The sequence below is a fragment of the Xyrauchen texanus genome, chromosome 6 (genome assembly GCF_025860055.1).
Source record: "Xyrauchen texanus isolate HMW12.3.18 chromosome 6, RBS_HiC_50CHRs, whole genome shotgun sequence".
Classification (NCBI taxonomy): domain Eukaryota; kingdom Metazoa; phylum Chordata; class Actinopteri; order Cypriniformes; family Catostomidae; genus Xyrauchen; species Xyrauchen texanus.
Window position 1 is genome coordinate 51,142,706 of NC_068281.1, and position 23,988 is coordinate 51,166,693.

Consider the following 23,988-nt stretch of genomic DNA (forward strand, 5'->3'; position numbering starts at 1 on the left):
ACCACCTAACAAAGGCAAAAAATCCCAAAAAGGTAAACTTTTCAACAAAAAAGGAAAAGCTTCCCATTAAGGTTGCCATGCTGTACAGTGTTACCACTTTTACTTAGTTCAAGGGGCAACACCGTGTGAAATTTTATATCGGGTAAAATTTCACACTGTGTTGTGAATAGCCTAACAATAGAATAGCCTTAAATACAGAATAGTTGCCTAACGAAGTGTTTGTGACCCATGATAAATGAACCTAAATTACACATTAAAAGCCAGATGATCTTTACCAACATTTCAAAATACACGCACTAGGGCTGGGTATCGAGTTGGATACATTTTAGGCACCGACCGAACTGACTCTTAACAATCAAAAAATGTCTTGTCGTTCGGTACCAAATTTCGATACCTAAGGGGTTAATCTCGTCAACGTCAGTGATAAGCATGTAGCATGCTAAATGTGCCCAAATCTAAAAGTGCTGGTGATTGGCTGTGTTTAGGCATCAAGGAAAAATACTAGTTTACGCCGTTACGCCCAGAGACGCGGCTCACACTTGAGGTTGTAGTGTGTATGCGTCCCAATACTCATAGATGGAAAATATGTGGAAAAGATCAAAAGTGTGGCTACATTTCAATATTTCGAAGCCAATTGCGACAAGATAATTGCTGCCAAGACCGGCAACACAAGAAATCTGATGAAGCACTTGACAGTGCACGGAATAAACTTAAGAGCAGAAAGTTGCTCCGTCTTCGACTGCAAGAAGACCGAGCTGGTGCAGTCATCCTCTCAGTGTCCTGCCACAGAGCTTCCTTGAAAACTACTGATGAATGCAGCGGCGCTATGACTGGGACACCAACAGGTAAGGTTAACGTTTAGCAAACAAACCTACAAACAAAATTGGCTAACTTGTAGTGGTACATGCTTGTGTACATGTTAAATTTAAGTTTTTGTGCGCGGTGGCATAGTCCTATAAACTGGGACCTACGTAACGTTAGATTTTGTTTGGATGTATGGCTATAGATAGCTAGCTAAATCGATTCTAAAACTGACAGTGATCAAGTTTAACTCACATTAAACTATTTATCTTTTTAAACCGTACTTATCCTTAAGGTCGGCTGAATTAACAGTTTAGCTGTCTTGTTTTTTTTTTTCCTCTTCACATTATTATTGTTATAGCCTCTGCCCCTGCCCCTGCCGACCCTGGCATGAGGAGACCAGAAAGCTTAGGAGATGAGTCTTTGTGTCTGTAAAAAAAGTCAACAAACTGAAAAAATAAAACTAATGTTTTTTTGAGGTAATGAGAAATGATTGTAATCTTGTTAAAATGGATTTATCGAAAATAATTTAGGAACTATCGAAGTCAAGGTATCAGTATCAAATTTTTTGAACGATACCCAGCCCTAACATGCACTGACATAAGACGATTAATTGCAGGTAGTGAATATAATGTGCATGGTGGGTAACTGTAAGACATCTCGGATTCAGAACGACACAAGAAATGCTGTTAGACACACAGACACGCGCTTGAAGAAAAACACTTTATTATATTTTTAAGAACAGATGACTGAAAAGCAGTCTATGTGCATGTCTGACGCTCCTCAGACATCTCAGCTCAGGAGGTGTTTTGAGTTCGCAGTTCAATGGAAAGGAGGAGGCGAGAACCGACCTGGCGCTATAAACAATATTTGAATGATAAACAAAAGACAAACACACACATATGACGGATATGTCCGTAAACAATCTCTCTCTCCCGCACCATCCTCCGCAGTCGGCCTTTGTCCCTCTCGGAGGCTTGATTAACCTGATAAGGGACCGGGTGTGTAGAATCACAACCTGGCCCCGCCCTCCGCCCTGCCACAAATACAAAAGCACGTTCACCTCCAAACATGATTTATATTTCAGTGATTATTATCATTGTAATTGCTTTGTTTACATTTATAATTGTGTTTAGATCTTAATTTGTGTTAATAATTACCACCTGTCATCATAGACGTATACTTCCGTGATGGTAAATGGAAAGGTGGTTATAGATGTTTTTTTACCACATTTGAATAGCTTTTTCATTTTGTTTAAAGTGCAATTTGAATTTAGAAATGTCTTTGGTTTTTCTTCTTTTTTTTATTACATTTTCAATGCAAAATCACTTAAGAATATTCATTGATCCCTCAGCCGGGGGGGTTGACGATATAATTGGATATTGTGATTTATTATTAGTTTTATATATTATTCGTTTTTTAATAAAAATATCATGAACATATTTTTTGCAAATCGCCCCATGGTGCCACTTAGTGTCCAGATTCATGTGTCATTTGGTAAAATGATTACTAATACAATGTTTGGCCCAGTGTTTGTTCCAAGTGTTTGGCAGGTTAACCACACTTCTACTAATTATGCATTTACAAAATGATTAATTTTCCTATTAATCCTATGTCATGTTGTTTTTGCATGTTGGGCCTGTGCAGCTCATTGTAATATTCATTAATGCCATTGTTTGCTCTTTTGTAAAGGGATGCACTAATGTATTGGCCACTGATATTTGGCAGATATTACTAACCAAATTAAAACCAGTATTCACAGCACATAACACATTTTGTTATGTTACAGCCTTATTCCAAAATGTATCAAATTCATTATTTTCCTCAAAATTCTACAAACAATACCCCATAATGACAACGTGAAAGTTTATTGAAATCTTTGCAAATGTATTAAAAATTAAAAAATCTCATGTACATAAGTATTCACAGCCTTTGCTCAATACTTTGTTGAAGCACCTTTGGCACCAATTACAGTCTCAATTATTTTTGTGTATGATGCTATAAGTTTGGCACACCGATTTTTGGGCAGTTTCTCCCATTCTTCTTTGCAGGACCTCTCAAGCTCCATCAGGTTGGATGGGGACCGTCGGTGCACAGCCATTTTCAGATCTCTCCAGAGATGTTCAATCGGGTTGAAGTCTGGACTCTGGCTGGGCCACTCAAGGACATTCACATAGTTGTGCTGTAGCCACTTCTTTGTCATCTTGGCTGTGTTCTTAGGGTTGTTGTCCTGTTGGAAGATGAACCTGGAGCAGGTTTTCATCAAGGATGTCTCTGTACATTGCCGCATTCATCTTTCCCTCAATCCTGACTAGTCTCCCAGTTCCTGCTGCTGAAAAACATCCCCACAGTATGATGCTGCCACCATCATGCTTCACTGTAGGGATGGTATTGGCCAGGTGATGAGCGGTGCCTGGTTTCCTCCAGACATGATGCTTGCCATTCAGCCCAAAGAGATCAATCTTTGTTTCATCAGACCAGAGAATTTTGTTTCTCATGGTCTGAGAATCCTTCAGGTGCCTTTTGGCAAACTCCAGGCGGGCTGTCATGTGTCTTTTACTGAGGAGTGGCTTCCGTCTGGCCACTCTACCATACAGGCCTGATTGGTGGAGTGCTGCAGAGATGGTTGTTCTTCTGGAAGGTTCTCCTCTCTCCACAGAGAAACGCTGGAGCTCTGTCAGAGTGACCATCGGGTTCTTGGTCACCTCCCTGACTAAGGCCCTTCTCCTCCGATTGCTCAGTTTGTCCGGGCGGCCAGCTCTAGGAAGAGTCTGGTTGCTTCCAAACTTCTTCCATTTACAGATGATGGAGGCCACTGTGCTCATTGGGACCTTCAATGCTGCAGAAATCTTTCTGTACCCTTCCCCAGACCTGTGCCTCGTTACAATCCTGTCTAGGAGGTCTACAGACTTGGACTTCATGGCTTGGTTTGTGCTCTGACATGCACTGTTAATTGTGGGACATTATATAGACAGGCCTTTCCAAATCATGTCCAATCAACTGAATTTACCACAGGTGGACTCCAATCAAGTAGAAACATCTCAAGGATGATCAGTGGAAACAGGATGCACCTGAGCTCAATTTTGAGTGTCATGGCAAAGGGTGTGAATACTTATGTACATGTGATTTTTAATTTTTTTTTTGTTTTGTTTTTTATTTTCTATAAATTTGCAAAGATTTCAAACAAACTTCTTTGACGTAGTCATTATGGGGTATTGTTTGTAGAATTGAGGAAAATAATGAATTTAATCAATTTTGGAATAAGGCTGTAACATAAAATGTGAAAAAAGTGAAGTGCTGGGAATACTTTAAATATACTGTATATTTTATTTTAAATGTATCTTTCAATGTGACTGTCTGTCATGTGTTCAATGGATCAGAAAAAATAAAAGTAATTACAAAATAAGGTAAGTGGCAAAATATTGGTATCGTGGTATATCGTTTTTTGTTCAAATCGATGTTGGTATGTACTAAAAATCTTCAAGAGGGTGTACAGTTACTTTTGTAAAAAACACTCAGATCTGTGTTTTTCACCACTTGTGGTCCAATGCATAATCTTTGTCCTGAAGCAAAAACTGATGATCTGCTGTGATAAACATTAAGATCACTTTCCTCTGAAGATTGTGTAAACGGCTGTTGCCTTTTAACAGCACTGGAGTCCTCATTTGCATTTTATATTTAATCATTTGTCAGACTTACAAAAGAGGAAAACATAAGCGAATCATCATAAGGAGACAGTTGTACAGAAAGTGCTGCATTACAAAGTTTCACTAGCATCAGAATAGCATTAAAAACAGATTAAAGTGCAACAAGAAATGTTTTTCTTTCTTTCGTTTTTTTTGTGGCTGGTTAAGTGCTCATGGAAAAGATGTGTTTTAAGTCGTCCTCATGCTATGATCAAGGCCATTATAGTGTCTGTATATAGGCCAGTATATGATCTGTTGCAGGTTCAGTGTGTTTGTATGTACATGTTAGTGAATTAAAATAAAGGGGATACTCCAAAATCTTTTAATGAAACATGAAATGTGTTTAAACATGATCTCATTTCAAAGAATTCATAAACACTTAGTGACTATTGAATTTTGCAGGTGTTTGTTTCCTCTCTTTTAGAACGTTCTCTAATTTGTTCCTAAATTCAGGCATTTGTAATTTTTTCCGCAGGTGGAGTTGTTGTCTCATTTTGGCTCTGAACATTTCTGTCCTCTCAGTCTGATCAGGTATTATATAAAACTTATGCCACTGTTTTTCCCGCAGCTAGAAATAATTCCACAAATACTGAACAAGTCTGTCTAGACTTGTGTCTGCTTCATTGGCAGTCATTGTAATGTCTGTAAGACTTGTTCAGTAACCCTATCTCTCTGTCTCGTTGTGTTTCTCAAGGGTTTTTGGCACCAGTATGATGGAGGAGTATGAGATGAACTTAGAGCCAGTGGACAGACAGCAATATGACCATGACTATGGTAAATTCATCTGTGTGTGCGCAGAGCAAAAACCTTCCTGCGATGTTGCAGACTTTTTATTGGTGTCTTGTTTTTTGTCTAGATCATCCTCCTGATTTTGTGCCATTAGATGAGAAATCCTCCAAAAATCTGATTGGATCTGCCAAAGGTAAGTGCACATTATAACGTGTGTTATTTAGATATGAATAAGTGTGGACATTTAGAGAGAAATGTCAAAAGCAATATTTCTGTTTGTAATGTGCAGTTTTATTATAAGTTATTTTGTTATAAGTTTTGTTATAATTATTATAAGTTATGTAGTGAACAGTGACAAAGACTGTATTTAAGCAATAATGTATGGGAGATTGTGCTATATTGTGAATATAATCATGGTTAAAGGGTTAATACTGTAGTTGGATGTAAAGGAGTTAAAAGGGAAAGGAGGAGGTGAGAACCGGCTTGAAGGTATAACTCATAATTTTATAGTGAATTTAAAGCAAAGCCAGATGTCAAACAAACATGCAGGACAGCTGCCTGTAGCTCTCTCTCTCTCAAACTGTTGTCTCCGGTCGCCTTTAGCCCTCGATCGCCTCAACAGGCTGATTGGAGTCCGGGTGTGCGTCATTCCAGCCCGGCCCCACCCTCCCTGCATTGCCTCAGGCCGGGGAGCCCCCAACATGACGTACACCCATCCCCTCACGCCCCCCTCCTCTCAGGGTGTGCCTTTTGCCTTCTTCAACCTGGGAGAACAAAAATACCCTCTCAGGCGGATGACAGCCTCTCGTCCCCGGGCAGACCGGAGTCAAACCTCCAACCCCCAGCGGAAAGAACAGCCCTCTGCGTTTCTGGTGGCCCATGGTGACACACCTCCGCCCCTGGCAGCGGCCCTACCTCTACAGGAGGTCGGGGAGTTGATTCCCTCCTCCCCTCGCAGACGGTGGTCTTCCCTCGAACCCTTCATGTTTCTGGTGGCTGGCAGGGCACTCCTGTGCCCCTGGCAGTGGCTCCATCGCTCCAGGCGGTCGGGGAGTCCAGTCCCGCCTCGCGGACAGTGGCCGTTCCCCGCGTCTGGGAGGTCGGGCTACTCCGTCCCCCGGCGGATGGCAGCGGCACTCCCCCGGGTGGACGGCAGTGTCGAGGACTGTACGACGGGCATTCCTCCGCCCTCACGGATTTTGACACCAATAAAAAGGGACTTGCTTCATCCCCGTTATTTTAATCCATGCACCCTTTCTTTACTGTGGGTTACTCAGCAAAACACATGAACACAACGTAATATAAGTGTTGTGTTGCAGATGCTCTTCTTACTATGGTAAACAACATTGCTGCAAATGTGCTTGGTGGAAATCCAGATAATGTTGCAGGAGGTCAGTTATAAAATCACTTTCAGGAGAAAACATGTTTGAAACTAATATGATAGGCTGGACTATTTGTCCAGTATAAATGAAAATGTTTTCTGTTTTTCTGTTACCTCCATTGTAGATTTAATGATGACAGAAACGACTTTTCTTCCTCCAGCGATCCACACCACCTCATCCACTGTGTATGTAACTGTGCACTTGTTGTGTTGCTGTTGGGAAATTATGGCGTGCATGATGCAATCAAAGCCCTCTCCTGTCCAGGGTCCAAAGTGTACTTTTTGAGGAACTAGTACTTATCTTTTAGGTGCTAGTAATTATTCCAATAGTGACTAGTATCTCTTTCAGTTGTGCAAGTACTTAATCATTAGATGCTAGTACCTATTGATTAGACACTACTAGTTATTCCGCTAATAGTCACTATTCCAGTAGTGACACGTGGGTCAATAACGTGACACAAATTTTCTCCGGATCTATTAAATTATTCAAGTTCAATATATTGCAAATGCAATTCACACAGAACATTTAGTTAAACACACATCTTCTATGATGAACTGGTTTTTAATTACTCAGTTCAGCTGAGGTTTTTTTCTGGGGCTAAAGCTAAAAGTTTTTATATGGTTTAGCTAAGGCTGCCCTGACCAAAGATTTTCCTAGTCGACTAGTAGTCGTTAGTTTAAGCCATTAGTTGACTAGCTGTCACATGGTTATGATATTAATTGAATTAATACTTAAATATATATATTTTGGGGGGCCATCAGAAAATGGTTTGAGTTCCAGGGCTGAGAAAGAATGTTATAAGTAACATTGCTAACACTGTTCTACATTACAGAGAAATACTGAACCGTAATAATGAACCTTTAAAATATACATTTTACAAGCGCACACACGAAGCGAGCCAGTAAAAGTAGTAATGATTCTGAATGTGTCGGAAAAACCAAAACATTTTGTTTTATAGAGAGAAATGCACATTACTATTGTGCCGACAGACGATGATCTCAGGGATTGGTGATGATCAGAGTGATCGCCAATATCTGATATGCCTTTGATGATGTCAAGATGATATTTGACTCATTTTCCCATTTAATTAAATTATTATTATTATTATCTAATTAATATTACAAATCATTTGCCTGTAGCCACACAGACACACGCTTGAAGAGAGACACTTTATTATATTATTAAGAACAGATGACAGCCGTCTATGCACATATATGACACGCTGTTCGACTCTTCTCATCGACTAATGTTTGGTGGACTATTAGGGGCAGCCCTAGGTGTAGCCATCCAGAGACATAAAAAAAACGAATACTAATTAAATGCTGAAATAAAATAAAATGTTGGCATACTGTAAGTAGTACATAATTCACTTTTATTATTATTTCTTAAGTCAAATATTTGAATTAAGAAATAATCATAAAAGTCGCTTCCTAACTCCACCTTCTTAGGAAACGAGGAAAGGATGCAATAAAAGGAAATGAGAACAGAGGAATCGAAGCAAGACGGGTTTGTAAAATGAAATGTCCTTGACTTCAGAGCAGCTGTGCAGCTGCAGTACCTCGGCGCACTTGCCTTTATGTTATTGAAACTTTATTATTTATTAATATATTCATAATAAATCAAATCATATGAGAATTATGGTTTATTTTAAGTGCAAAGGTGAAACATGCACTAAAACTGTTGTGTGAGATGTGAAGTGGGAGGAGAATTTATGCGTGTATCAGGTGTTTCGACCAAACATTCTTCCGTGTAGGATGCTACATGTGTTTCCTCGCTCAAGCATCCTTGATAAGCTTCCTCTGTTCTCGATCCTCGCCTCTTCACAGTGCATTTAGAGAATTGGTACGTCCTTAATGATGGCAGACTTCAATCGGTTTCCTGGTCATAGGCTGGAAGACGGAGGAACGAGTAAACGAGGATGCACAATTTAGGAAATGAGAAGCACCCACAGTACACACACAAGACACGTCTTGGGATGATAAACTAGATTTGAAAAAGATTTATCATACTTATCACCTCAGATAACCTTATTTGTCAATGACCCAAGCATTTACTCTAGTTCAATTTTACTAGTCTAAGAAATGTACAAGTATTTCATTTTTAATAAGTAGTTAGTGTTTAGACAAAAGATATTGCCAGCTATTTAGAGATTGTCAGGTGTTCATTTTGGCCCCGGGCTGTATCATATCTTATGAACCACAACAATAGACTGTTCCTCGTTTCTCCATCCCTGTAGTTTGTCTTACCCTGCACCTTCTTCCATTCAGGTCATTGACAGCTGTGCTTGATCCACCTCAAATGAAGGAGATTTCAGAAACATTCACCAGTACTCAAGAGACCACAGTTGACCGGGTAGTACTAACACCAACAGCCTCACTGGCAGAAGATCCCACCTCAAGACTTCCTGTTGAGGATGTTCCTCTCCAAACTGCCCCTGAAATAGAGCAGATCGTCACTTTGCTGCCTGACGAGGACGAATCTGAAGGAGAACTGTTTGAATCAAAAACAGATGAGCAGAATTGCTCCTGCTCACACGTTTTCTCACTTCAACAATATCTTCTGCAGCGTTGCTCCTCTCTGCCGATTATCCCGAAGAGGAAGAAAAAGCCAAACTCATGTTCGCAAAGTCTCACAGCATTACCACATGAGAAATCATCTATTTCAACCATGATAATCCCATCTCAAACTCATCACATTCACACCCCGATAACAGAAGATCCAGTCCCTTCAGAACACCCTGCAATCCTGCTTGTTCCAGAAACCCAATCAGAGCTTGAATCTTCAAATCTTGATCCTAGTCTGACTTCAGATCTGCTCAAATCAGTTTCTGCTGACTCTCTTTCCTTCAAAGCAACACACCCCATTGAACTGGCATGCTCGTCTGTCACTGAGAGCTGTAACTCAAAGTACCCTCAACAGAGCCTTGAGAATCCAATGGAAGCAAATGAGAATCCTCTTCACACCGACCTCTCTGAATTAACATCCAGCCCTGCTGTTACCAATAGAAGCAATCAGGTAGATGGTGACCAAATATCAGTCACAACGGAGCAATCCGACCTTGACAATGACCTTTCAACTCATAGAATTTCTAAAGATACAGTAGATCAGTCACAACATGCTTCCTTGTCTACTCTTGTGGATTCACCAATGCCCAAACCATCCAAAAGCAAGATGGTCACAGGTGGACAGTTGACACCTGCTCAGTCTATTCATCCTGTAGATGGGTCAGTAGAGTCGACTGAACCTAAAAGCAATGAAATCTTGGATGAAATTGACCCTAACATTGAACAACCATCCTCTGAGACCTATGCGGAAATGCAAAACTCCTCAGATGTACCTGTCCATGGCTCCAGTCAGAAGGAGTCTGTTTTTATGAGGCTCAACAATCGCATTAAGGTCCTGGAGATGAACATGTCTCTCAGTGGACGATATCTAGAGCAGCTGAGTCAAAGGTGAGAATACCATTGAGTGTGTTTACATAACATTCATTTACCGGTTAAACCATTTTAAATAAAAAATTACCCTTCATTTAGCATTGGGAAGTCGAACTCATTTTGTGAGTCAGTTCTTTCGGACGGTTTATGTAAATGAACTAGTTCACATAAATGATTCACTGATTCATTTGAGACCTGCACAGCCTTAAATGGAGTATGCCTTCTTTTATTAACTGAAATATTTTGTCTATTGCTGCTGTCTATCACTATATTTTGATTCAGTTATCTAAAATAGTGTTTATTTAAGAACTAATTTCCAAATTAAATATCATCTGATTGTTATTTATCGAAAAAAATATTTTCTGTCTAATTTTGGTTAGAAACTTGATAGCTAACTCTTTTATTTAAAAGAATAGCTTCATAACTACTTTGAGTTATGAGCTTGTAATCTGGGCAGCTATAGTTTTAGAGTAGCTACTCTAACATTGGATCTGAATAACATGTAAAGTCATGAAAAGGTTTTGAACAGTGTTCTTTTATCAGGGAAGGGTCATGAATTGTTTAAGCAAAAAAACGATCTGCACGCGCATTACCTCAGTTTCACTCTGCATGTAAACTCCTTTGTACGCCAGTGTTCTGGCAGCCTATTGTGCTCATGTCTGTTTACATTTTGACATCAAAACGGGAGAAAAACACTTCAATTTCAAATCTTATGTAAACATGTTTTTCTTGCATTGTTGAGTTTTGAGAATGAGCTGCCTTTTGATGGTTACCCACATATTGTTGTGCATGTAGATCTAGATGTAGTTGTAGTTGTTCTCTTGGGTAGGCTTGAGAATTATGTTTGCATTTGTGGAAAGGCATTAGCTTGGTTTAAGTCCTATTTATCAGATCGACACCACTTTGTTTGTGTAAAAGAGGAAATAAGCACAAGTTTAGTGTGCCGCAGAGCTCAGTATTAGGTCCTCTGCTTTTCTCCTTATATATGGGTCCCCTGGGAAACATTATCATTAACCGTGGAATAATTTTTTACTGTTATGCCGATGATACTCTGATTCCTCAAGACCTGATGAAATTTCCCCATTTTCAAATTTAGCAGAGTATATAAATGATATTCAATACTAAATGTATTTTCTTTCAAATCAGAGGTACTAATTATTGGACCAAAAAACTGGCCCCTACAGTGAGCCTGGTTTCTCCCAAGGTTATTTTTCTCCATAAACTAACATCTTTTGGAGTTTAGTGCTCCTTGCCACAGTCACCTTTGGCTTGCTCACTGGGGGCCTGAAGACAGTGATTTTTAAGGCATGATTTTCAATCATTTAAACCACACAATGAGGACTTTAAGACATCATAGCACAATTTTATGTTACAGCATCATTTTCTATAAAGCTGCTTTGAAACTATGTGTGTTGTGAAAAGCGCTATACAAATAAAAATGACTTGACATGTAAACACACTTGTAATTGATTTGCATGAGAAACCAGTATCTATGGGATGTCCTAGAATGGTATGTGAGAACTGCTAGAACCTAGCCCTTTTGTGAAATTGTTACTTTGATTTGTTCAGTTTTACTTCCGTTTCATCTGTCCAGGTATAGGAAACAGGTGGAGGAGATGCAGAAGGCCTTTAACAAAACAATCATCAAACTTCAGAACACTTCAAGAATGGCTGAGGAACAGGTATGCTGTTAACAACTGCTTTATGATCTTACATTTCTTATTCCAAATTCAAATGATTAAACCTTGAGTACATGGTGCAGTCCTTTATTTTAACGGTGTTGTATATTATCTCTCATTAAACTCTCTTACCTTTGAGGTTCAAATGGGAAGCTTCACTTATGGTATGATTTTTGGACCGAAACCTGCTAAAGCATACGTGAAACATCTTTACACAAACAGTCTTTGAGACCAAATTTTTAAGTAGCATTATAGGTGATGCTGTTGATATTTCATGGTATCAAGATAATGTATTCTCATGTTAATTTTACTCATCCTCATTGGTTCATCACAAGTGCTTACATTTGTCAATATATACTGAATTGGCTGCTAATTGGTGCCTTTTGGCCTGGCCTCTAATTTTTTCCTCTGTCACCCTTGTTTATGTCATGTATATAATATGTATTTTAGGACCAGAAACAGACAGACTCTATTCACATGCTGCAGACACAGCTGGACAACATCACTCATCTCATTCTCAATCTGTCTGTCAGTGTGAGTCAGCTACAGACAGAGGTAATGTATACATCCCCGATTCACCAGGAGTTAAGATGTGCTTGCACCTTCAGCAAATATCACACAAGCAATTACAAAATGCTTTAATGAGCCTCAACATTATTGTTACATTAATGCTTTTTATCGTTTTAGCATATTTCTATTTTTACATGATACAAATATGGTAAATACTATGGTAAATAATATGGGCCTCATTCATGAAACTTTCCTAAATATACAGATTCAGAGTAATTTGTGTGTAGAATGGACCTTCCTGAAAAAATTCCGCATAGTTACACATAGTTGGAATCAGGTGTAAATTTAGTTCTTACCAACTAACCTTTTGAAATAAGAAAACGTTCATAAATCTGAGATTTACGTCAGAACGGGTTTACAAATGATTTACACACACAAAATAATTCTGCTCATGTTTCATAAAAAAGAGTCCCACTGTACATATTCAAATATCATTTTTTACTCTTCCACTTGTTTATTTCATTTGTCTTCTAACAATGTCCAACAGTGTGTGTTCATACATCACAGGAGATTTATGTAATTCAAGTCATGAAACTTCATTTCCAGCACATCTCAAATTCTGATTGTGTTTATAGAATTCTGTGCTGGAAATGACGTTTTTAACACTTTTCAAATAAAATGGCCGACTATTTTGTCTTGCTAAGTCTCAGTTCATAACTAACATTTTATGTGTCCTAAATACACAATCAAATCATATTTTACACTTTTGTCTGATTTGTCAAAATGACAGCTTGACTGGAAATGACGGCCAAATAACAGATATTTCCCTTGATTTTCTTTGTTTTGTCTCATATTTCATCTCAAAGATGCTCTTCACTCACACTTTTGTCCACTTTTTGTTTAGATGATCATAAACGTATTCATTTGTATTTTGATAGTTTAATACTGAAAGTCTGTGACAAGACTAAACCATCAAATCCACAAATAAAATACTTGAAACGAACAAAAAATAATTGATGAAGGCCTGGTGAAAAGACCTTCATTGAACAACTAAAACAGTTGAAATGGCAGAAGTTGAAGAAACACTGTAGTATAATAATGAATGGGGAAGATATTAGTTCATGTACTGGTAATTGTAACAGATTTGGATGTAAGTGTATCATGTTTATCATCATATTATTTGGGGAAATGAATGGCTCATTTAGCACAGAATTGAAAACCCTCTTGCCTCTGATTATGAAAGAATATTTAGAATACATCTGAAATCATTTGTATTGATTTAGTATAATGTATTTATATGATGTACAGGTTTTGGACAGACAGAGCTACATTGTGTTGTGTCTGCTGCTCTGTGTCATTCTGGGGCTGCTGGTTAGGAATCACCGTCAGATGTCTGAAAGTCCTGCAGTCGAGTCTGAGACATCCTGCTATGCCCAGAGGTGACGATACACACCCTTCCATTCATCATATATACAGTATATTACAGCTCAAAAATACTCTCTAGAACAACTCGCACTTGAAGCATTGTTCAATATTTACATTGATGTCTTGTCAAACAGCAGCCTGAAAAGAGGCCAAAACAACTCTCAAAGGTGACAATAATCCAACAGAACAACAACCAGAATCTGTAGTGACCCTGACAGAGCCAGAAAAGACATTTCTTAAACATCTTCAATGCTGTCTATTTGACCTAATCATTGATCATCTTTGATTATTACCTAATGAATTTTGATGAATTGTTTTTTTCAGAGAAGTTTCTGATTATGAGGGTGTTGTTTTGAGACGCAGAGCCTCTGAGCCACTTTCACAATCATCATTCCAGATTCCAACAGAAGAAGGTGAGATTATGGGTTTGCAGTGACAGTTTTTATTATTATTATTTGCTATTTTTACCATTGTGATATACACAACACTCTTTGAGGGGGGAAATATAATAATTTGGCGCGCATCAAATCTTAATCTCTAGCTGTTGCTTATAGAGATGTTACCTATTCAGCTGCGACACTTGCTGCTCCAAACCGCTAAGTGCCGCACTAATCATACCATTTCAGTAAACATGAACTGAACGCATCAAAGCTCCTTCTGGCAGGAAGGAAACTGCGCGTATTGTTGTTGCTTGTAGAAAAGGTGACTGAAAATAAACGTTTGTTGGGTCAGAGTTGAGGAGCTGATGTATATGAGAAATGATGAACAGGGTTCCCACATTTCCTAGAAAAGCTGGAATTTTGCAATGCAGTTTTCGAGTCATGGAAAAGTTATGGAAAAATACATGCATGCACAAAAAAACGTTAACGAATGGGACTCGGAATAGGAGTCAAATACACAAATTAGTATTGTTTTGTCACTGCTGGCTGCTGCGCATTGTGAAACAACATCAACGGATAAGGGCGCTTACACCCTCTTGATTGATTACGGCATCGGCCAATCATGTGCTTGGCAATCATGGGCATCACGGTCCAACCGAGCCAGACCACTAGATTACAGCGTGTGCGCAGTGAGAAGCGGCACTCGTGAAACTTCTCGTTCATAAACAAACTGAATGACCTGGTGCATGTACCAACCGACTGAATGGGAGGGGCATGTTGTTTGTTTACTTCAGCATCAGCATGTGAGTCTACATTGTTCATCATGGAGAGAAAAGGGCGGAAGAGCTATTAATGTGTAAATAGTTTGCATCCCTGTGAGTTATAAACTTAAGACAACGATGACAGTCGGACCACTTATTTCTTTTATGATTTCGCACTGGGTTGGTAGCATGGCGATTCGGTCTTAATACCTCAGGATATAAATTATGTTTCAATAATTCAGTCATCGGAGTCATCTTATACCGCAGTCACTTCATGTAGTTTGCGGGAAACATAGAATCTAGTCGTAAAAATGGCATTAGCAATTAAAGCACAATGTCATGGAAAATGACGTATTTGGATGAAAATGAATGTTTGAAGCACAATAAATCTAATTCAAATTGTAATATGTTGTAGTGTGATAATTAAACTAAAAAAGTCTCTGATTTAATTGAATAAATAATATGCAAGTGATGCACACTTCAAAATTAATGTGTAGAGACGGACACCCATACACTGAAAATACCTCATTATAATCATCACGTGCACTCTTGTGTGTGTGAGATGACAGAGACAGAGTGCACTCTGAAGTGCGCAATACATACAGACTATATATTTACTGAATTAAATCACAGCTGTACAGCAAACTGCTCATCTGGAGGTGAGAAACTACTGTCAAAATAAAAACTTGATTTAAATGGATTGCAGGGCTTAAAGTATTCCGGCCGGGGGCCGGATTTCCGGCTTGAGGGCAGGTCCGGCCTCTGGCGCAGGCAAAATGTATTAATCAGGCTGCAAATTACAGTCGGACGCACTTTCGGCGCGGACGCGCTTGGAAAAAACGAGTGCGCCGCTTCCATTATGAGCGCGCATACCGCACGGCTGCATTTGAAACTGGGAACTTGAATGCGGTTTAATATTTTCGAGTCAATTGATTTCACCTACCAATCATATGAGAGGAGCGCAGCTCTAACTAACGTCACAAGCCTATCAGAAGCAGAGCAGGGCGGGTCCTGGCAACAGTGTGATTGAGATCCATACCTCACGTTAGCGTCGTCGGTGAAAGCATGGAGCGCAGAACTCCAGAAACAACATTAGGTGACTTAATGTCATCATGGATGAAAAGAAAGGAGATGTGAGTTGGTTGATTTCAGTAAATTAGCTCAGGTCAGCATAATCATATTTTCTGTTTACACCTTTTGATGTTAGCCTTACGTTGACTGAGCTAACATTAACATACACTGCTGCTAGGTAACTTCAGACTGTTAGTTAAATATTTAATGTAGAACATTCTGTGTAGCTTACTAAAAAAACATTATGTGTAGGCCTACCATGAAAACGAGTCCACTTTAAACCGCTTTATTTTCTGTCAGCAATGTATGACAAGTAACGTTGCAGTGTGTACGCACCTTTAGTGCTGTCAACGTTAACGTATCGCGATTTCTTTTTTTTTCAGTCCAGCTTTAATGTTTTAAAATATTTAACACAGTTAACGCTGCATCCGTTCTTTGTCATTCTTTAGCTCTTATTAGTTATTAGTTTGTCCACCAAATGCTTTAAACCATTAATGTGCGACAAGACAAAAGAGAACGCACTTCAGTAAATGTCCTCCTCACACACACACACACACACACACACACACACACACACACGAGGCACAAAAAGTCGCGAACCAGTATCGAATTCTCTTTCGCGCTTGAACGAACAATAACACACACATTTATGCCAAAATGTCCGTTTTGTCGAGTATCCTCACAAGAATCAATCATTATTAACTTTAAATGAGTTAAATAAAATCTTAAATGGAAGTAAAGTGTAATGAGAGAATGAGACGCGTGAGATCCTGTCACCAGCTGTAGATCTTAAAGTGACAGTAGCCACTAATTCTGTCTGTCAGTAAAGTTAACCAAAGAACAAAGGGAACAGAGAAAACTACTAACTACTCTTTGACTAAAGAACGCTTGTAGCTTTAATAAGGATTAATCGAATTTAATTTATAATTTATGCATTGCGGACTATTTTATAACCCTAAAATTTAGTATACTAAATAAAATATCAGTGATACTGGCCTTCATTAATAAAAAGATGCCATTAAGATACAGCCGTAATACTTAAAAATAAATGGTTCCATTTGAAGATAAGTCCGTCTCTGCAAAACAACCCCCCAAAAAAAAGTTCAGGCTCAGCAATTTTTTTCACTTTAAGCCCTGGGATTGTGTTTTCGCTTAAATATTCCACTTGTTGGGAGCATAAAAGTTCCTGGAAATGTCCTGGATAATGGCACCTACAAAAGAGTGGGAACCCTGCTCTAAAGAGACTATTTGTTCATTGTCTACTGCACACTGGCCCTGGCCACAAACATTGTTACATATACCTTGTCTTGTTTCTCTGTTGCCCTTTGTCTGCCATTTTTGTCACCTTTGCATTCCTTAGTTTTCACTTTTGTCCCTTGTGTAGCTCCTTAGTCTCTTTGTTAGCTTTCTTGTTCACTTGTCATTGTTTAAGAACTACACTTCCCAGCATCCACCTGCCATCATCACTGCCATTTTGTTCATTGTTCTCACCTGTGTCTTATTCAGTCATCACTCACTGTGTATTTAAGCCCTGCTTTTTGTTCACTCCTTGTCGTTCGTTGTTTGTTGTTAACCTGGTTTGTGTTCCCTGCCCGAGTTCTCTGTCTTGTTCCTTCGTGTTTAGTTTTCAGTTTTCAGTTCTATTTTCCCCATTGAGGGTTGTTCCTTTGTGTTTTTCTTGCTTGTTTATTTAATAAAGTGAAACTGCATTTAGATCCGCATCTCCTCGTCTGCCTTGCTGCTCAAGCGTTACAGAACGAACGACCACACATGGATCTAGCAGCCTATTTGGCGAATTACCGGCTCCTTAGCCTCCAGCAGGGGGACCGCCCTTTGGAGGACCAAGTCCACGAGTTTCTGAAGCTGGCAAACATCTCTGACTTCCCCGACTACGCTCTGGTGGCATTCTTCCGGGGTAACTTGAACAAGTCCCTGAGGGAACTGTTGCCGCCGGCGAAGCGTGGCTGGACACTCTTCAGTTTCGTGGAGGAGACCCTGCGAGTCAGCGGATCGCCACTGACGGTGGAAGTTCTGGAGGATGATGCTACTGCTCCTCCCACAAGGATACTCCCCCTCTCCGCCACGATTCGTCTCTCCACGCCCGTCCTGACCTACATGCTGCCAACTTCGTTCGCTTCAGAGCCGGCGCGCTCAACTTCGTCTGCCCGGAGGAGGAGGAGAAGACAGGCTTCTGCCTCCCGGTCCACGCCTGCCCCGGTCTTCGAGCCAGATCCCACGCCTGCCCCGGTCTTCGAGCCAGATCCCACGCCTGCCACGGTCAGCGAGCCAGCGCCTGTAGCCTCTACCGTCCCAGAGCCAGCGCCTGTAGCCTCTACCGTCCCAGAGCCAGCGCCTGTAGCCTCTACCGTCTCAGAGCCAGCGCCTGTAGCCCCTACCGTCCCAGAGCCAGCGCCTGTAGCCTCTGCCGTCCCAGAGCCAGTGCCTGTAGCCGCTGCCGTCCCAGAGCCAGCGCCTGTAGCCGCTGCCGTCCCAGAGCCAGCGCCTGTAGCCGCTGCCGTCCCAGAGCCAGCGCCTGTAGCCGCTGCCGTCCCAGAGCCAGCGCCTGTAGCCTCTACCGTCCCAGAGCCAGCGCCTGTGGCCTCTACCGTCCAAGACCCAACACCTTCCGAGCTTCCTGAGCCTTCCAGAGCTCTGCCTCCCGAGCTTTCCAGAGCTCTGCCTTCCGAGCTTCCCGAGATTTCCAGAGCTCCGCCTTCCGAGCTTCCTGAGCTTTCCAGAGCTCCGCCTCCCGAGCTTTCCAGAGCTCTGCCTTCCGAGCTTCCTGAGCTTTCCAGAGCTCCGCCTCCCGAGCTTTCCAGAGCTCTGCCTTCCGAGCTTCCTGAGCTTTCCAGAGCTCCGCCTCCCAAGCTTTCCAGAGCTCCGCCTCCCGAGCTTTCCAGAGCTCCGCCTCCCGAGCTTTCCAGAGCTCCGCCTCCCGAGCTTTCCAGAGCTCCACCTCCCAAGCTTTCCAGAGCTCCGCCCTCCGAGCTTTCCAGAGCTCTGCCTTCCGAGCTTCCTGAGCTTTCCAGAGCTCCGCCTCCCGAGCTTTCCAGAGCTCTGCCTTCCGAGCTTCCTGAGCTTTCCAGAGCTCCGCCTCCCGAGCTTTCCAGAGCTCCGCCTCCCGAGCTTTCCAGAGCTCCGCCTCCCGAGCTTCCCAGAGCTCCGCCTCCCGAGCTTCCCAGAGCTCCACCCTCCGAGCTTTCCAGAGCTCTGCCTTCCGAGCTTCCTGAGCTTTCCAGAGCTCTGCCTCCCGAGCTTTCCAGAGCTCCGCCTTCCGAGCTTCCTGAGCTTCCCAGAGCTCCGCCCTCCGAGCTTTCCAGAGCTCCGCCTTCCGAGCTTCCCGGGCTCGCTAGGGCTCCGCCCCTCAAGTCATCGAGCCTTCCAGGGCTCCGCCTCTCAAGCCTTTCAGGGCTCCGCCTCTCGAGCCTTTCAGGGCTCCGCCTCTCGAGCCTTCCAGGGCTCCGCCTCTCGAGCTTCCCGAGCCTCCCAGGGCTCTGCCTCTCAAGCTTCTCGAGCCTTTCAGAACTCCGCCTCTCGAGCCTTCCAGGGCTCCGCCTCTCAAGTCTCTTGAGCCTCCCAGAACTCCACCCCTCAAGTCACTCGAGTCTTCCTGGGCTCCGCCTCCCAAGCCTTTCGAGCCTTCCACGGCTCCACCTCCCGAGCCTCCTACAGCTCTGCTTCCAGAGACTCCAGAGCTTTCTAAGGCTCCACCTCTCGAGCCTCCTACGGCTCCGCCTCCCAAGCCTCCTACGGCTCTGTGCCCAGAGACTCCAGAGCTTTCTAGGGCTCCGCCCCTCAAGTCTCCTACGGCTCCGCCTCGTTTGACTCTGCCTCCTGAGCCTCCTACGGCTCCGCCTCCTGAGCTTTCCAGAGCTCCGCCTTCCGAGCCTCCTACGGCTTTGCTCCCAGAGACTCCAGAGCTTTCTAGGGCTCCGCCCCTCAAGTCTCCTACGGCTCCGCCTCGTTTGACTCTGCCTCCTGAGCCTCCTACGGCTCCGCCTCCTGAGCTTTCCAGAGCTCCGCCTTCCGAGCCTCCTACGGCTTTGCTCCCAGAGACTCCAGAGCTTTCTAGGGCTCCGCCTCTCGAGCCTCCTACGGCTCCGCCTCCCGAGCCTCCTACGGCTCTACCCCCAGAGACTACAGAGCCTGCCAGGCCTTCGCCTCTGAAACCTCCCAGGCCTCCTGACCCGGCCCCTGTCCTGTGGCCTTCTCCCAGGGCCCCTGACCTAGTCCCTGTCCTGTGGCCTCCTCCCAGGCCTCCTGACCCAGTCCCTGTCCTGTGGCCTCCTCCCAGGCCTCCTGACCCAGTCCCTGTCCTGTGGCCTCCTCCCAGGCCTCCTGACCCAGTCCCTGTCCTGTGGCCTCCTCCCAGGCCTTCTGACCCTGTTCCCGTCCTGTGGCCTCTTCCCAGGCCTCCTGACCCAGTCCCTGTCCTGTGGCCTCCTCCCAGGCCTCCTGACCCAGTCCCTGTCCTGTGGCCTCCTCCCAGGCCTCCTGACCCAGTCCCTGCCCTGTGGCCTCCTCCCAGGCCTCCTGACCCTGTTCCCCTCCTGTGGCCTCCCCCCAGACCTCCTGACCCGGTCCCCCCCCTTGGTCTGTCTGCCCACCACAAGCTTCCCCCCCAGTCAATGGACATTTTTTGTTTTGTTTTATGTTTCTGTATCGTCTGGTATCCGATCCTTGGGGGGCTATGTTACATATACCTTGTCTTGTTTCTCTGTTGCCCTTTGTCTGCCATTTTTGTCACCTTTGCATTCCTTAGTTTTCACTTTTGTCCCTTGTGTAGTGCCTTAGTCTCTTTGTTAGCTTTCTTGTTCACTTGTCATTGTTTAAGAACTACACTTCCCAGCATCCACCTGCCATCATCACTGCCATTTTGTTCATTGTTCTCACCTGTGTCTTATTCAGTCATCACTCACTGTGTATTTAAGCCCTGCTTTTTGTTCACTCCTTGTCGTTCGTTGTTTGTTGTTAGCCTGGTTTGTGTTCCCTGCCCGAGTTCTCTGTCTTGTTCCTTCGTGTTTAGTTTTCAGTTTTCAGTTCTATTTTCCCCATTGAGGGTTGTTCCTTTGTGTTTTTCTTGCTTGTTTATTTAATAAAGTGAAACTGCATTTAGATCCGCATCTCCTCGTCTGCCTTGCTGCTCAAGCGTTACAAACATAACTTTAAACACATCACACACACTAACGACAACATAAATACCGTTGTATTTTATTACCCTTATGCAGGGGATGTCTATGTTAGCGTACAATACTGACACATCAGGTGGATTGTAACACGGCATAACATTTATTTATGCATTGTTGTTGTTTTTTACAGTTGTGCTAACACATCAAATAATAAATGTTCACAATGTATTTTCATTTAGATTTTCAAGATGGTACAATTAACCACTATCTCTGATGCAACGAATCTCATTTATTGAAATAGGCAGACATTCGATGCCAAAGTTAAATTCATGAGCTATAACTGACACTATTACTTGTTTTGTAAATGAGTGGATGGAATGTATTTCACCTGGCTTTTAGAAATACATTGGACTAAAAGACCAGAATATCATAGAGAAAGATACCTTAGCAACCACATAGCAATGTCCTGGCAACCCCCCACAACACACAAGTATCTTCTTTCTGAGTTTTGCACAGACAAACACCACTCACATTGTCTTCCAAAAATGTAACAATCTTATTGTTGCTCTTTATTTCAGCTGGTGCAGAAGAAACCAACTGCCTTAAACAGGAGCATTCCACCATTTCTAGAAAGGTACAGTGGATGTTTGTGACTATTTGAAGCCACAAACTCTATATCAGATTTTACTTTAGGACGTTTTCTTCCAATTTAGCTATTTTCTACTTTTCTGTGAGCTTGCAGTAACGGGGTTTCTGTGGGTCTTAAAAAGGTCTTAAATCAGAGCAACAAGTCTTAAATTCATAAGGTGGGATTGTTTTCTCATTGTGTTTAAGTAGCATGACCAGACCAGACAGTTTACCTGGGACAGACACATTTTTAAGAGGTGTGTCCAGGTCTCCCGACATTGAAATGTCCTAGCTGATAGGCTCACTGATTTATTTTTAATTAAATATCCAAATTTTCCTTCTTACTATTGTCTCTGGTAGTTAGTTGTGTATGTATGAGTCCATCAATTGTCAAAATCTGGATGTCAATATCATATAGTCACAGTTGGGAAAAACATCTTGGTTACTGAGACATTGTGTTGATGTAGTGACACTAGGGGTCACTCTTGAGAGCCCCAAACACCTCTATTCTTTTGAGAAAAGGACAATGAGAATTGGCGAGATGAATTTGCATGCCACTCCCATGGATATACAGGTATAAAAGGAGAAGGAATGCCCACTCTCATTCAGGTTTTGTGCTGACGAGCCGAGACAAGGTCCGGCCATTTCAGCGGCTAGTATAGCTTTGTGGAAAGAGGGACATAACGTCTCATTCCCTCCATCAGGGAATGGAGGTTACGACAGTAACCAAGATGTTCCCCTTCTGTCACTTGATGTTGTGTCGATGTTGTGACACTAGGGGACCCTATAGAAAAACGCCACAACAGCTGAAATGCAAGCTGCTGCGTGCGTAATAGCAGGTGCATCAGTCTGCACGAAACCTCCCCAACGCCCCAAAAAGATGTCATGTAACGGAGGCAGAGAGGGCTCTTCATAAGCGAGACGCGGATAATACCTCACAGGGGGTTACCTGCGTAATCGGCACCTGTGGAACACCTATCCCAGTACAGGGCATATTAGTACCCATAGTGAGTGTAGCTGTGAACTCCGCCGAATTCGTGAGCCACAAGGCTAGGGAAGAAGGATATCCAGGGTCCACGGCTTCGTGAACTCGACTGGCGGTAAAAGCGCAGTTTTGCCTCATTTAAAATTTTTAAACAAACAATGCATTAAAATAGTGTTAAGACCCAAGATGACTGCAGTAGGAATGGAAGCTTCTTGTGTTTCCATGAAGTCTGAGCTGAGGTGAGTTAATAAAAATTATCTTTCAAACATTTTTGTACACCTTAATGTATCATAAGAGATTTGATGTGGCACCTTCAATAAAACAAGACCAATATTCAATGAGGCACTTCATATTCCATACACCCAGCCAGTTGCTCCGTATTACCAAACTCTACCTGTTCGTACCTGACAAAACACGGGACGAAACTGGCTCCACCCGGATATTGTAATAGGGCTTGGTATGCCAGAGCGATGATATCCACGATCCAGTGGGCAAGCCTCTGTTTGAAGACAGCGTTCCCTTTCCGCTGTCCACCGAAGCAGACAAAGAGCTGCTCAGAGCGCCTAAAGCTCTGCCCGGGATGTGCGGGGGCCCGCAGCGACCTCAGCCACCGTTGACTCCAAAGGAGGAGATGGCAGGTGAGTTTCGACATGTGAAGAGATTGTACGTCGCCTTGAAGATTTATGTACACTACTGTCGCTGTGTTGTTTGACCGGACCAACACATGCCTGCCCCGGATCAACGGCAATAGCCTCCGCAGGGCGAGCAGTACAGCCAGCAACTCTAGACAGTTTATGTCCCAACCCAGTCATGGTCCTGTCCAGGAACCAGCGGCTGCTTGCCCGTTGCACGCGTGCCCCAGCCCAACTTGGAGGCGTCTGTGGTGACCACAACACGTCTGGACACCTGCTGTGAAACGGTCTCATATGCATCAACCCGAGCATCATCACTTCAGGCAGTTCAGCTCCGACTGTGCACGCTCGCTTGTCCAAGTCTAACTCCATGACGAGAAAAGAGATGCTCTGAACCGGGGAGAGCTTGCTCTTTTCACAGTTGACCCAAAGCACTAGCCAGCTGAGGTGCCTGAGCACCAGGTCCCTGTGCGTGTACAGCAACTTTCGAGAGTGTGCTAGAATCAGCTAGTTATTGAGGTAGTTGAGTATGTGGATGCCCACTTCCCTTAACGGGGTAAGAGCTGCCTTTGCGACTTTCGTGAAGACGCGAGGAGACAGGGAGAGGTCGAAGGGGAGGACCTTGTCGCCATAATTGTTTTTCCCCGATAAATATTTATGTATTATTATTGGCCAGCGCTAGTCTCAAAAATCCTGATTATGAAATATTATACATCATTGCAAAGTTGTGGATCTCAGCCTTCCAACAACACCTAGA

At 42.7% G+C, this 23,988-nt stretch overlaps 1 protein-coding gene across 2 annotated transcripts in view; it reads left to right on the top strand.

Annotated features, from left to right (window-relative positions):
• Nucleotides 1-23,988, top strand: part of LOC127644833 (SUN domain-containing ossification factor-like) — a 32,936-nt gene that overhangs the window by 7,484 nt on the left and 1,464 nt on the right. For both annotated transcript variants that reach the window (XM_052128232.1, XM_052128233.1), the window contains 11 exons: nt 4,963-5,018; nt 5,182-5,261; nt 5,344-5,409; nt 6,536-6,607; nt 6,723-6,783; nt 8,866-10,050; nt 11,627-11,714; nt 12,162-12,266; nt 13,530-13,660; nt 13,971-14,059; nt 21,566-21,621. In XM_052128232.1, coding sequence (XP_051984192.1) covers nt 4,963-5,018; nt 5,182-5,261; nt 5,344-5,409; nt 6,536-6,607; nt 6,723-6,783; nt 8,866-10,050; nt 11,627-11,714; nt 12,162-12,266; nt 13,530-13,660; nt 13,971-14,059; nt 21,566-21,621 — 1,989 coding nt within the window. The remainder of the gene's footprint in view (nt 1-4,962; nt 5,019-5,181; nt 5,262-5,343; nt 5,410-6,535; nt 6,608-6,722; nt 6,784-8,865; nt 10,051-11,626; nt 11,715-12,161; nt 12,267-13,529; nt 13,661-13,970; nt 14,060-21,565; nt 21,622-23,988) is intronic.